Consider the following 15217-nt stretch of genomic DNA (forward strand, 5'->3'; position numbering starts at 1 on the left):
GCACAGTCACGTGAATCCGGGGTATCAAACATGACGTCATATCGTAGATATAAACGCGATAAATGGCAAGGTACTTTGTTGAGCTATGGTGTTTTGTCATCGGAGTGTATCTGGTTGTATGTGTGAGTGGAAGTCCTAGCCCAGGTGTCAAATCTCAAGAGTTTGTAAGTTTCATGTACTTTGTTGTGCATAAACTCTGCGAGCTGCTTCTAGTCGTGTCGCAGGGTGTAGCATACTGTTAATCTACAAATCATGAACAGATGGGAAGCTATCCACAGTGGACAACTAGCTAATTAGCTAGAGATCTAGAGTTTAGGGTGCTTGAAGTCCCGGATGAGTGACACTGCATCTTGTCTAGCTTGATTAATTTGATGTAATGGTGACTTAGAAAATATTTGGCTGTTGTTTGTGTGCTAGTGTATGTTGTGCAAAGTATCTACTCATCTTGTAACTGTTGGAGTGGAAACAATAGTCAATTGTAATTATTCCTGTACACCAATATCTTTAGAATCTATAAAACTAGTTGAACAGTTAGCTTTTTGAACAGTCTACTGGCATGTTGTGACATGACAACACGATCCTGCGTGAGTTTTGTAGTCTCAAATATGGCAATTAGGTGATATACTTTTAAGCGAAATTTTCTATTGACAATTGACGTTTTGTTTTTGAGTTCTAATATTTTACATACCAGTAATATCATTTTTAGCAGCTAAAGATTTCCAATCGTGTAGATTTGCCTTCTGATAGTTAAAGCTGGATGTCAGTTATTCGAATGCAAATGCAGAGTGCCTTGGATACCTTCTAGAAGTGCCCCCTGTAAACTGTCATGCGCATGCCCAACAGGGTGTAATGTTAGCAGTAACTTGATATGGTAAACCACTTTCTTATTACTAACTTATAGAGTGCAGACAAGTTTGAGTGTTTGTGCAATTGTTGTTCAGTCTGTATACATGTATTGTGTTTAGTGCACATGAACAGCCTCGAAGGCCCAGTGTCCTTGCCAGTGTTCTCGCCAGTGTTGTGAACATTATCAGTGTCATATTGTAACCTGTCTCATTTTTTTTATTTTTTGTTAATATTTGACCTTTTGCTGTATGTGTAGTGTACTTAGATTGATTAATGAAATTTGTTGCCTAAATGGGATGCGTGCTAGCTAGTTTGTCTGTTCTGTAGAGTCTGACGGCTGATAGCAAGAGCAATGGAAGATTTAACTTTTCAATCAGCATTTCATCAGCTTTAGAAACGGGAGGAAACATTTCTGCCTATCTTCATGGTACTTTGTCTTACGTTATTGTTTAATACTTTAACTTAATGTGAGAGTACCCTACAACTTGGCATGGAAATGGAAAAATTATTTGGTTGATGTGCTAGTTTAACACCTGATTTTGAGATAACGTTTGGCAAGAAAAGTTGTGCATGCTTGCGACCTACATGAAACGCTGTGTTGCTTATCAAATTTATGTTATATTTATGCTGTAATGTACAATTGAATACACAGAATGAGTTGCTTGGAGGTTATTGATTGTTTATTGAGGCGATTAACGCATGCATTGTACTCTATTTGCTTGTCTCTACTGCCTTCTCTACTTGTGCAAGTGTTAGAGGAGTCATGAGACCTCTTTTTGTTCTTCTCGTCAAGAAGAGCTATCTGTGGTCACGTGAGCAATTTTCATAACCCTACAAATTAGGTAACAGACTTGTAAGGTGGTAAGCACTAGTTGAGATAGACATTTGGTGCAGGTGGGAATGGCAGATCTCTTATCTGGTCAAAATACAAAAAAGGAAGATGCTACATCAGAATGAGTGCACGTATGATAATTTGATACATCAGTTGTTCGACCAGTGATGAGCGATGAGTGATGATTTTGGCTAGCTGACAGAAAAGAAACTAGACAAACTTTAGTAAAAGAGGCTGCTATGTTTGGCGTAGGCCTTTTCGGAAATTTGTGGAAAGATGATGTCAGTGTTTACTGTAAGTATGAAATGTCTTGTTTGGGTGACTTATATAGCCTGTTTACACGAGCACACATATTGTGAATTAAAGGGGAAGTCCAACAAAAATGATCTTAACTTGTATGAGTAGATCTTACCAAGACAAATTGATTGGTATAAGCTACTCTGTTATCTTTGTTTTGTATACGAGAACGAGTGATGTTACTGTGATATCAACGCCCACATGCCTGCTCCAAGCTTCCTGGTTGATTAAGCTCCACCCACTGCAAACAAATCAATGCGTTTACAGATGACTGCTATGGATATATCAAGAACGCTGAATGTGAATGCGAAGATATTATGAAGATCTGCCTTCTTGCCGTTAGTGGTTTTTCCCTAGAGTAAAATGGTGTCGGTAGAGCTGTTTTCCTGCCAGACTTTGAAGCAGAATTCCTTAATACCACGGCTTACCTAGAGAACGCGCTTGTGCTTGAGTATTTGTTTATCCTTGGTCTTTTAATATCCGAAGAGAAACGTTTAGCGAACCGTCTGGCGTGTGCTAAGACGTTCCTATTTTCACATCCGGTCTGCTGACTTTCTTTTGCCGCTGATTGGTAGAAGGTTACAATCCCGGATGTGAAAATAGGATCATCCTCACGGCTCGCTGAACGTTTCTCTTCGGATATTAAAAGAACAAGGATAAACAAATACTCAAGCACAAGCGCGTTCTCTAGGTAAGCCGTGGTATTGAGGAATTCTGCTTCGAAGTCTGGCAGGAAAACAGCTCTACCGACACCATTTTACTCTAGAGAGGAACGACTGACGGCAAGAAGGCATATCTTCATAATCTTTGCATTCACATTCGGCATTCTTGATATATCCGTAGCAGTCATCTATAAACGCATTGATTCGTTTGCAGTGAGTGGAGCTTAATCCACCAGGAAGTGCGAAGCAGGCTCGTGGGTGTTGCACATCACAGAAACATTGCTCGTTCTCGTATACAAAAGCAAAGATAACGGAGTAACTTATACCGATCGATGTGTCTTGGTAAGATCTACTCATACAAGTTAAGTTCATTTTTGTTGGACTTCCCTTAACCTTGACTGGCCTAGGCCAGTGCATGGCAGGAGAATTGTTTGAAAGAAACATGACAAGTTATGGAGTGTCGTTTTTACTCATCATCTGAGACACACCCACTCGCCTAACCTGTACAGACATAATGAACCGAAGATATACCTCTCAGCATTTCTTATCCTTGATTAAGCAGCAGTCATACGAAGAAGTTGTCAGGATGTTTCAAAGACAACCTACAGTTTATAGATGGCATTCAGCCATTTGTGACGGACTGAATGAGGATGCACGGCTTATGCATAGCATTTACATTGATTCTAGCACCTGGAACCAGGCCAGCTCATCTGACTCTGCAAGAATTGCTGGGCTGGGCTAGCATAGCTAGGCAAGGCTCTGTATGGCCTTGCTCTCTTTTACGTATTTGAAACAAAGCTGACCAGTGCTGGCTTGGGGCATATTAGAACTATTGGAATGACAAAACTAGACGCAGAACCGAGTGTGACTTCTGCTTTCAAGATTGTAGTATGTAAGAGCATGCATCTATTCAACTTAATCGCAGCAATCTCTGACAGAGTTAAGCTATTGTTGCTGCAATTTATTCATATAGATCTGATGCACCAAATTCCGGATTTAGCATGAAGGGTCTGATCGAAAGTGTACGGAGATATGTCCTTGTCTTTTGGCAAGTTCATTTAAAGTTGTATACATTTAGACCAGCGTGTCAAAGAAAACAATTGGAAAAATAGTAGTCTGACCCACACCCTTCGTTCTGAAGATTGATTTGCCTGACACTGTGGGATCTGGACTAACGCTAGATTTTGGAAACGTTGATGACTGTTCCATTGTGATGCTAGGGACTCCTGAAGGTCTCCAATTTTGATTTAATTGATTAAAATCTTGTTTGAAGTAGGAGCAGGTCAATTATAGTGTTGGGTGTAAGTTCTCGCACCATTTACCTGTAAACATCCGGGTAATCAAACAATAATAGGGCGTGGTTATTATTACAGTTCCAACAGTTGCAGGTCTATAGTTTGATCTGTTGGAATCGTTCATGCTGTTCCAGAACTAGAATTTAAGCAAATCGAACGCAAGTTGTTCATTTCCCTGCTGGTTTCATGTGCTGTGTGAATGGGCTATTAGATTTTCTAATTATTGATCTATTTACATCCTGAAGATTATTAATAACTACGATGGTCTTGACAAGGTTTTTCCTAACTGGCAACATTAATTGAGTTATGACATCGGAATCCGTCACTTGCGGCTTGTAAATTTACATGTCAGGATTGATGTCTGAATAGACACAGTCTGTCATGTGTACTACTATATAGTAGACCTAAATGTCAACTGGGACGACTTGTAGCTCATTCGTTGGTCTAACTAATTGGTTTTAGGCCAAACTCATGTTTGGGGGCATGGTGAAGCATTTGCATCTTCAGTAACATAGCATTTCCTACTGTGATACAACACAGGTATACACACACTCAACACCAGCAACAGAAACAGCGCTTGCCGGAGTGCTGTACACAGTATGTATAGAGCCATTGTTTACAAGGTGACTGTGCTGCTATCTACCTTTAGCACATGCTACCAACTTGCTTAGTGTGGGTGTAATCAGCTATGAACCCTCCAAACTGGCAAAATGACAGTGTTGCTGACTGGCAAGAACACTGAACTAAGCTGTGTTTTTTATGATGCAATTTATAGTCAGTGTTTTGGTAATGTACTGTTTGTTGCAAGATTTGAATTGTTCTACAAGTTCAGCCAATGATGATGTGAAAATAAAATTTAACTGGACGCTGGCAATAGTGAGAACAAGTTGTGCTCTGGAGATGAGTCCTAAGGTACAGTTATATGTTGATAGAGACGTGTTGCTGCTGCTCTTGATGTGGCGTGTGTGTGTGTGTGTGTGTGTGTGTGTGTGTGTGTGTGTGTGTGTGTGTGTGTGTGTGTGTGTGTGTGTGTGAGTGTATGAGTGTGTGAGTGAGTGTGTTTATGTATGTGCACTGGCACTGTAGCTGGTTTAGGTTATGAGCTTGAGGTACTGTTATTAAGTTGCTTCAAAACAAATGCAGGTGCTTCATTGTTTCACAGACTTTACCCAAAGTTAGTAGCATGGATATGTCGACTTGTGTTGTGCGTGCCATTTGATAGATGCAGTGCTGATATGCAACTGCATGATTGGATCTACAAGGCGGTGTCTCCTGTACAGGAAAAACAGTGATCACTAATGAATAGCCAAATGGTGCTTGAGTAGCGCTGGACTCGTGCGAAACTTAGCAAACATAATTAGTATAGTTCTGGTACAGTCCATTGTGTGTGGTCATGCGATGATGACCTGTGATCAAGCACGTTAGTCCACCACGTAAAAATGGCGAAGATGGCCTAGCATCACAGCTATAGCGACACTGTGCAGCAGCTGCATGTTCCATAATCTAAAAGCTAGTAGTCGAGGTTTAGCACTTTAGTGCAGTTGGTTGGTAATTGACACTCATTTTCAACTAAAGATATAATATTCTCAACTAGAATGAAATGTATGATATAGGGTTGTTATTGTGAGGTGTTGTGCAAGTATGCATATTGTGTTAATTAGTATGTGCTAGCGTGAGGATATGTATTCAGTCAAACGAGAAGGAATTTCTTATGAGTAAGGTACTGTGTTCACATTTAGGAAGAAGATACGACAAGAGAAGAGTCGCTATCGACATCAGGTCCAAAGTCATGTTCTTGCAAACCTGACGGTTATCTTAATTTGGAGGTAAGTAACTGCAATATATTCATGTCAATAACTAAGCAGTAGAACAAGTGGCTGGTCATCCTTATTTACTTAACTACCCCAAATGGTAATGTGTTATGATATGGAACTGCATTTGTGGTTGGTCTGTACTGTGTCATTGGTCTATCACATGCCTGGCAACACTGAGAACTACTTTTAGAGTGGTAATGGCAAACAAAAATTTTAAGGGCTAAATAAATAACTTAGTTGAAGTCTTTTCATTAGTGTAGTGCCATTAATCCTCATCTGGTAATATTCTTTTTGATATTTTTACCTTGAAAAGTTGAGAGTTTTGAAAGTAAATCTTTCTAATAGTTTTGAAAAATCAACGTACAGTACACTCTGCATTGGGTAGGCAATAAACATTATGACTAAAGAAAAGAGTGTTGATAATCATGAGCCACAATCAGGAGGGACAGTGAAGATGATCCAGACAGTAAAGTTGTTGCCAGTGTATAGAAGAGGTAATATGCTACCATATGTGTGTATGTGTACCATATTTTAGTGGCGAGACTTGGTTGTTACCATCTTGGAATGTGTGCAGTCTTAGCACGGGCTGTAAATAGGTAATTAAATTCAAAAATGCGTACTAAAAAGAAAGGATGGTTGAAAGCAGTGTGCTTGAAGAAGTATTAGCTCAGTTTGAAATACTTAATACCATAAATCCATTATATTTCTGGAGTTTGTATATGTATTTTTGTACAGTAGCTGATCGTACTAAAATTAACATGAAATTGAGACTACTGCAAATTTTAAGTTTATGATGGCAGTCTTATGATTAACTACACAGCCGTTATCGCAAATGGCAGTGAGATACGTCATGACCTTCGCATCCAACTCTGGGCCCAGGTAGAGAGGACGATAGAGAAGATGACCACATGGCTTGGCAGGAAACTCCATTACTGTCACTGGCTCAGCATTCGTCGTGGCGAGATGTTTTCAAATATGCAGTTCTAATTGATTGGACAGTTGATTTCGTAACATTGTGGCAAAGCTTCTTTGTTACCAGTTCTGTTGTTCTCGCAAGACTGCTCTCTTTGGCTTTGTTATTGCTGATCTAGTTTTTCTATCATAAATATAAAAAACCTAGCTTTTGGCTTTGAGCAACCCTACTTTCATCTAGAACTTTCTCAACAGCACTGTTGGAAGCAGAATATGCTAGATGGTTTGGATTGAGGAGTTAAGGTTGTTTGGGTCATGGTAGCTCAGCTTCCTTTAGCCACCGATGAAGACCTGTCTGCTTCAAACTGCTGCTCGATCTTTTCTTGCCACTCATGTTGCTGCTGTAAAATGTAGTTTCCAGAAATGCACAGGATACCCGACCAAGCCTCAAACTTCCGACCCTGGCTAAGTGTGCACACTACCATATTGGTAGGTATCCGTCTTTTACGAAACAGCTTTAAGAGCAAACGTACAGAAATTTAAGGATATTAAATATAGTGGATTTACAGAGAATTTGTGGCACAATGGTATTTATATGTAAGGATGCAATTATCTTGAATTTAAAATCATGGTTATGCTACACTTTAATAAGCCAAACACTGCTAAGGTATATCTGTTGGTAGTAACATAACACACCATCTTCCATATCTAAAAGTTGTTGGTTTAAGTTCACTTAAGACACTTTATTGTCTAAGTTAAATCCTCACAACTCTAAGTACTTTTATCAAGGAGGTTATGTTTCATTGGCTTTGGTTACTTTTTGTATTGTTGTTAGTTTGTTGGTTTGTGAGATGGATTACTAAAAGATACGTGGATGGATTTTGATTGAAATTTAATGGATGATAGCACTTGGTAGAGGAACAATTGGTTAGTTTTGGGGATTATTCTAAATCCCTTTTGAGGAGACTGCTCCACTTGCAACTTGTTTTGATGAGAAAAGAGAGATGGCTTCTGGTTTTGCTCTGAGCATTTATTGATGGACAAATGATGTCATTTAATGAAACGGTATATGTACATGCTAAGGTGAACACAAAAGTCTCTCAAACAGTTACTTGCCAAGGAAACAATATCTCGTGGCATTTTTATGAGGAACTGAGCTACTTTGTTGGAGGTTTGTTATCTCTGAGTGCTGTCTAGTTCCATGTGTAATATTATTCAGTGACTTGATTTATGCACTTACTGAAGTTGCAAATTGTTAATGTGTTATGGTATAGGTAAGAAAGCGCAGTTAGCCAATCTCATGTCGGTTTTTTGGAACTTGTTTATTATCTGATATTAGTCACTTTGCAGTCCTAGCAAATATCTTGAAAAGGGATTAAGCAGTAAATGACATTGTCGGTTGATTATATTATTGTACACTGTAAGTGGCGTAATAGTTGTTCATTCTGATTTGTGGGTTGGTCATAATGTAGTTACTTTGCTAGAAGTGGATGTGATAATCCTTATGGTTGTATTGTTATTTGTGCTTTGGCTTGCAATCAGTAAGGGTGAATGTGGCATAATTTTGTCACTTGCTACAGATAGTGTGGCAAGCTGGAATGAACTCTTACTGTTGAATGACTGTCTAGATGCCATTGTTTTAATATGGATTGTAGTAAGTCTTACTTTCAGTAGCATGTAGATAGTGCAGTGCGTTTGTAATGATATCATAAATGTTTGGTACATTTGTTTTAAATCAATGTTTTTTAGAACTTAGTAGTTGTATTTAAATCGGCTGCTCCAAAAAAATCAGGACTTACAGCTGAAGCACAGCAAAGCAAGGACAACAATGTTGATATTACATCTGCTAACACAGAAACTGGCAGTAATGTTGAAAGTAAGTAAAGCAACATCTGCATTTTGTACATTTAGTAAGAACAGAGTTTTACAGGTGATAAAGAAAGAAATGTACATAAACGAGCTATACCCGAGAGTCATGGTGATCCTGTTAGCAATGATCAAAATTCTGGTTCTACTAACAAGAAGACGACTCATGTGGTTTGTTGTCACTAAATAACAGTGAGCATGGTTACGTATATAAGGTGAAGTAGCTTTACTACTTCTAGTTTATTGATTTGATTTGTCTTAGTGTATGAACACAGAAATATTTAGTGCGTCGAAACATTTAATCTATGATAGTGTTTATGGGTTAATGTTTGGATTTACTCTTGTCTGAGTTATCCATTAGAATTTTGTTGTTACTTTGGAAGACCTACATCACTTTGATTCAGTTTTGTGGACAAACTACTCTGCGTTCTAGCTATAAATTCTATACTGTAAGACAGCATTATCCATTCATCTAACGATGTCAAGCATTCTCTAGCTACTGTGCTTGGTTTGATGTCATGGCAAAACTATTTACATAATTGGATGACCATCTTTTTCAGTTGTTATGCTGTTTAAGGTGTGGTTAGGAAAATTTTGGGATTATGTGACAGTAACAGTGTTGTTGTGTTCAAAGTGGTAATTTTAGTGCAGATATTAAGTGTCTCTGCATTGCATTGAATAGGTTTCTAGTTTGTTAGCATGATTGGATGGAAGAGCTGCATTTTGTGATAAATTAGAAGTCTGTATACATCATAATTAGCTGACTGTAAAATGAGGTTTAAATGTAAAGGTGTCTCACCTATACGTGAGTACGTACATGAGATCAGATCACTGACACTTCTCTACTTCCGTTGTTTTGATTTTGGTAAAGGAGACTACTGAGAATGGAGAGAGTGATTCTACTAGCAATAACATAAAAAGAAAATGAGGTCCGATATGGGTCATATAGTGGCAGATCGTAACAGCAGGATGCTACAGACTAGGAAGTCAAGTCTGTTGCTTGTTGATAGATATGGTCTTGTATTTGCAAAGAAGAACTGCAGTGGAAGGCATTTGATTTTATACAGACTTGTGCTGTCGTGTTCTGACAGTATTGATTTAGATCTCTTATCTAACCTGACAGGATGGAAGTGATTGATACTGTAATCTAAGTCGTAATATTTCAGCAGTTAGTTGCTCCAAAATGGCCAAGTGATATCATTTTGAATGTTCTTGTCTTTATTGATGCAGCTGTTTGTGATACAGTGTGCTATTATATGGAGAGAGACACTTACGTGTGCATCAATGTACTGGACATAGGTAAGACAGCTACCTCATCATTTTCCAAGATGGTGGCACAGTCACAATCTCTTTTCTCTGTCCATAATTTGGTTTGGAGGAAACTAACTTTAACAGAAAGTTTCAGCACAATGACTGCTTTATTACGAGTACATATCGTGTATTATGTATGACTTTCTGTTTAAAGTTAATGTGTGTGTAATCAAACATAGGTAATATTTTCTAGCATTTAAGTAGAAATCATTGGTGTTGTTTGCATGAATGCTGGTAGCTATATATCTTTATTGGAAGCTTTTTGCAATGATCTATTGCCTGTTTTGTGGCTGTTTTTGTGGGTTGTATAATGGCAATTTTCTATAGATATGTCCTGCGAACAAAACACGTATTTACGTCATGCAGTGGAATATAAGCTTTAGTTTTGTGGCAGTTAAAGAGTCTACAACATTTTCTGGCAAAAGTAAATGTCATTTATTATGTGCATTATTATTAGTCTTTGAAGTTCTGTTCTAGTGGTTGTAGAAATGAAGAATACCAATGGATATCTATCATCTTTGGACTACCCCTTGTGGCAGGTATGTTTAGTTAAATGTATCGTTAGTCTAATAGAAGCTTGTAGTACTAACAATATTCAATGCCCTCTAATTGACTATTTTTTGCATCAAGAAGTAGATCTTAGTAACTGCTATGAGTGAGATTACCAATGATTCATATGTGTAAATTTTATTGTTTTTGTTGATATTAATAATGTTTTAAGGATAATCACATAATTGGGGCTATAGAATTTTAATGTTGTATGGAGGTGATCCAGTGTGACCTTGTGGTAGATTGTCATAGTAATATGGACAGTAGCTCTAGTTGTGCTGTTTTGAGATGTTTGTAGAATTCTTGCAGTAGGTTCAATATTTTCATTCGTTGACTTAAAGCATCATTGGCTCAGTCATTAACTGATTTCAAGCTGTTAGTAGTGCTTTTTACTTAGATTTTTAAACAGGAGGCTTCTTGCTTGTAGACATTAGTAGTCTTGCAGCATCGTGGTGATACTTGAGTGGCTCCATAAAATGAGCAGTTTTTGTTTGTATCCAGTTGCATCCTATTTTGACTAATAAAATAAGTACCAGTGGTAGTTCTGACGTAAGAAATTGCAAATTGTACATTGTTTATACTCTAAATTTATAGCAGTGCTTTTGTTATGTTAGCTATATGCAGGCTTGGTTGGTATTTATTCATTCTATGCTCTGCTGTGGCTCATCATGATGGCTATGAACTGGACGGATTTGATCAGAATTCAGGTCATTAATTGCAAATTGTTTTGGCTATTACTGTATTCAATTTTGTATTTGATTTGTAGTACTGGATTGGTGCTGTAATTGCTCTAGGTGAGATTGTTTTCTAGTTTCATTTGCAGAAAAAGTTACTAACTTAATTTCATGAATTTTCATTTAGGCATGGTGGAGAAATGTGTATATTTTAGTGCATTTAATGACATGAAAGACTCAGGCAAATTGAATGGTGAGTCATATTTGTCAGTTGTGAAGATAAGTGTAGGCATTTTTTTAAAATATGTGTAGACAATCAATACGTCTTTGCTCAGTTGGTGTCGTGTCTGAAACGAACCCTGGCGAGAATCCTTGTTATAGTAGTCAGTACAGGATTTGGCATAGTGAAGTAGGTGTGCTCTACTCTATTATGTGTTTTCTGTATTGTAAATTAATTATTGGTTTAGACCTCGTCTTGGACCTATGTTGAACAAACTTGCAGCTGTTGGTTTAGTGTATTTTTCTCTGTGTGCACTTGCAGGCTACTTTGATGCAAAAACGGTATATTTGTGTGTGCACTAGCTATTGATTTGTGTTAGTTGATGTGTTCAAGTATACAGGAGAAAGTGGGTGATGAAAACAATGAAATTATAGTAGGCATTCCTATTATAGTTATCGATGCTGGTATTTGTTATTGGGTAATGATCTTGCTCCTCAAGACATGTATCCTTAAAGTATTGTGTGATACTGTTGTCGTTTGTTCTGTAGATTGCTCTATCTCTCACAGGTACCATGAGAGCTCTCAGAGTACGTCAGAATTTGGTGAAGCTGTCTCTTTATAGGCACTTTACCGTTGCTATTCTTGGTAGTATTGCAGGTGGGGTCATTTGTATTTAATCTGTTGTTGTGTTTTGTTGACTATGATGTTCTGGGTTTTGTTGTAGTTTCCATTGTTTTCCTTGTGTGGAGTCTTTATGTCTTCAATTCAGGAAAATGCGTCACGGTCTTCATTTTGATTGAAATTTGTGTACTTTTAGCTGTAGTCTAATTTGATATGTTATAGGACTGGCATGAGATTTGGTTAAAGGAAGGATTTTGGCATATCTTGTTCTGCTTTTTGCTTCTTATCATTATGGTTATTTGGAGACCTAGCAACAACGCAGCCAGGTAATAAATTCTGTTGATGTTGTTTAACTTATCTTAGAATAAGAATAGACCAACTAGGTGATCATTTGCCTTAATAATAGCTCAACTCTTTTGTGGTTGTCAAACAATGTATGGTTCTGTAGTAAAAAGTCTGTAGCAAGAGCATCGGTTGCATTTCGAATTACTACTGCATTTACACTAGCAACTTCAGAATCGAGTTGGATTAGATAAATTTGGTTCACGGTTGCCATTGCTTTGATGTTGATTTTGGCCTCTAGATTACTTTCTGCTATATGTGGCATGGTTGTGAAGTTTCTAGAGTGAACATGGTATTAGTGACAAAATACCTGTGTGGAGATCATTTGAATGGATACCTTTTGGATAATAGCAATTAAAGTAAAGAGAGATTGATTATGCTAAACTAAGTGGAATACGGTGCAGCTGGGTTTTTCCATTTAGATTGTAATTTTAATGTTTTTAGAATGGCCAATGTTATCAAGCCATTGAACACTTTTTAGGTAAATTAATTAAGCCATAGAATTGCACCGCTCAATAGACTTTTAAAACACTGCTACATGACACTACGTACTCATTTCATGACTTGTGACCAAAGTCTTTTTTTGGTTTTATCTCTTTTTGTTAATGGCCTTTGTTAGGTATCTACTACAATACTACTAGTACTAGTCTCGCGAAGCCAGACCTAGGCGGGAAGGGTCTGGCTACGCGAGACTATACTAGTACATTGTATATGTTACGACTCGATTCACAACTTATGACCCATTTTCGAGTCGGTCAACGTACTCTGACTCACTTTAAGGACGTAAGCACCTGTTGCAAGAAAAAGTGCACACACTACCAGTACAATCTAAAATCACAGGTGCGTAACTATATTCATTCAATCAGCATCAAACTGAGTGTATTCTGAGAGTTAGGGTTAGAGGTTAGAGAACTGTTGAGCCACCCAAATCTCTATTGTTTACGCCTAGTTGCAAATAAGATCACAAAACATAATTGACCGACTTTGAAGCTAATGGCACTTGGCTGTGTGCATGCGCATGATCTGAAGTTACAAATCGGGGCAGAAAACACGTATTGACCAGCTTCAAACAGCCTTCTTTAAACCGGGTGAACGGCTTTGGAGCAGATTAAGATGCAAATCAGGTCAAAGCATTTGCACTGAGATGTCATTTTTTGCTTATAAGTTCTTATTTGTGATTATTCGGTTGTTGTTTAGTTACCCTTTCTTCTGTGAATGGGATTGCTAATACGCATGGTATGCTTAGATATGCTTACTCACCGGTGATTGATGTTGACACTGAGGAGATGGAGCAATTACCATCTGATGCATATGGTAAACACATCATTGACTCAATCCAATTTTATTGCAAATGCATGCTGTTGCTTTCAGAGGGCATGAGGCTTCGTGACATGAATCCTGGTGAAGAGAAAGATAAGCAACGGAAGTCAACTACAGCTGTAAGGCTTTTGGCATTGACCAAATATGTTAGTATTGATGTGTGGCACTTCTTAGGAGGATGACTTGAAATGGGTTGAAGAACATATTCCCAGTGGAGTAGATGCGTATGTTTTTTGTGTTTTTTGTTGTGTGTGTGTGTGTGTGTGTGTGTGTGTGTGTGTGTGTGTGTGTGTGTGTGTGTGTGTGTGTGTGTGTGTGTGTGTGTGTGTGTGTGTGTGTGTGCGAGTGTGTCTGTACTTGCACACACAATTCGGCACAGATCAATGACTTGTATCTTTTTTTTGCTTATTGTACAGGGCACTGCCTAGTCTATTGGATTCTGATGAGGTCAGTTTATCCAATGTTGCAGCTATAGCTGTTTGATAATGCATTGGTATGGATTGTAGGAACTGATGACAACAAAGTTTGAAATGTCTAAGTTGGACTAATGACTCGTAACTAAATCAATGCATTAGTGGTATTGTAGACACTTGGAAATGAATGGGATGCTCGTGCTTTATAATACAGGTGTTTGAAGCAGGATGAATGGTTTTATTATTGTGTCATTTAGGCTGACACTTCCAGCACCAACAAGGTTGTATTTTTTAATACAGCGACGATGCTAGAGTGTTGCACCCTGGCTAGAAAATTAAACTTCCCAAAAATGCATTTATTGTTTTGTGTTTGCAAGAGGTCTAATAAATTTTGGGGTGGTATCAGAAAATGATGGTTTTGGGAATGAGTACGTGGGAGATTTGAGGGAGTATTCAATTTTTTTCTAATTTTTGGTGTAATTAGTCTTGTCAATGGAAGGCTTACCGTTTCATTCAGGTAAAGTTTGTTACTTTTCAGTTTTAATTAACTCGAATATAGTTCTTTTATCTGTTGATAACTTTTTTGTCAAAAATTTACTCTACCTGATGTGTCGCAATTAGAAACTGAATTAAGTTGATGCATTTTTTACTGCATTTTTATTTGCATATATCTTGTTGTCTAGTAGTGAGGGTTTTTATCTTGTTTGTCATTCTTGTTTGTACAGTCCCATTATGTTCTGATTGTGTGATATGTGGTACTGTGTGTTGCTCATGTGATTATATTGTGAGGCATGAAAGTACAGTGGTTTGCAATCGAGTTTATGTATTTTGTTGCTATGTTGCTGCCTCAGTTGCTCTTAGTAGAGATCCTTGCTACATGCCAAGAGAAACATTTCTAAATGGGATGTTTGGTTTCACATAGGAGTGAGTGTTTTACTATTTGTAGCATGTCATTCGTATTCAGTTACTCTAGAATTTTATAGAATTCCCTGTTAAGCGTGCTGATAGTGGTCATGTAGTGTGTGCATAGTATTAATGTGTCGTGTCATGATGAAATGCAAGCTCTAGTTGTTGGCACTACATCTTTTGGGGTTTGGTCATTAATGGCTCCAAGCACGAGTTTGCTCTTGCACTGAGTCTATTTAGTGTGTTGTTTTTCTGCATGCTGAATGTCTTTGCAGATGTAGGCATTCAAAATACATTTTAGTAGTGGTACTACAACTTACATCAATTATAAACCAAA

General features: G+C 37.8%; 1 protein-coding gene across 1 annotated transcript; it reads left to right on the forward strand.

The window, feature by feature from the left end:
* Positions 1 to 32: 32 nt before the first annotated feature.
* Positions 33 to 14207, forward strand: LOC134193823 (transmembrane protein 87A-like). Its single transcript, XM_062662664.1, has 22 exons — positions 33 to 164; positions 1174 to 1273; positions 4741 to 4844; positions 5672 to 5758; positions 8408 to 8534; positions 8589 to 8695; positions 10163 to 10259; positions 10313 to 10374; positions 10999 to 11091; positions 11151 to 11178; positions 11246 to 11311; positions 11371 to 11467; positions 11526 to 11619; positions 11679 to 11756; positions 11827 to 11935; positions 12003 to 12061; positions 12122 to 12225; positions 13488 to 13555; positions 13613 to 13680; positions 13736 to 13785; positions 13978 to 14008; positions 14068 to 14207. Exons 1-22 carry the CDS (start codon positions 63 to 65, stop codon positions 14107 to 14109), a joined length of 1773 nt encoding a protein of 590 aa, XP_062518648.1. The 5' UTR covers positions 33 to 62; the 3' UTR covers positions 14110 to 14207.
* The last annotated feature ends 1010 nt before the right edge of the window (positions 14208 to 15217 follow it).

Source organism: Corticium candelabrum, chromosome 18, assembly GCF_963422355.1.
Source record: "Corticium candelabrum chromosome 18, ooCorCand1.1, whole genome shotgun sequence".
NCBI lineage: Eukaryota > Metazoa > Porifera > Homoscleromorpha > Homosclerophorida > Plakinidae > Corticium > Corticium candelabrum.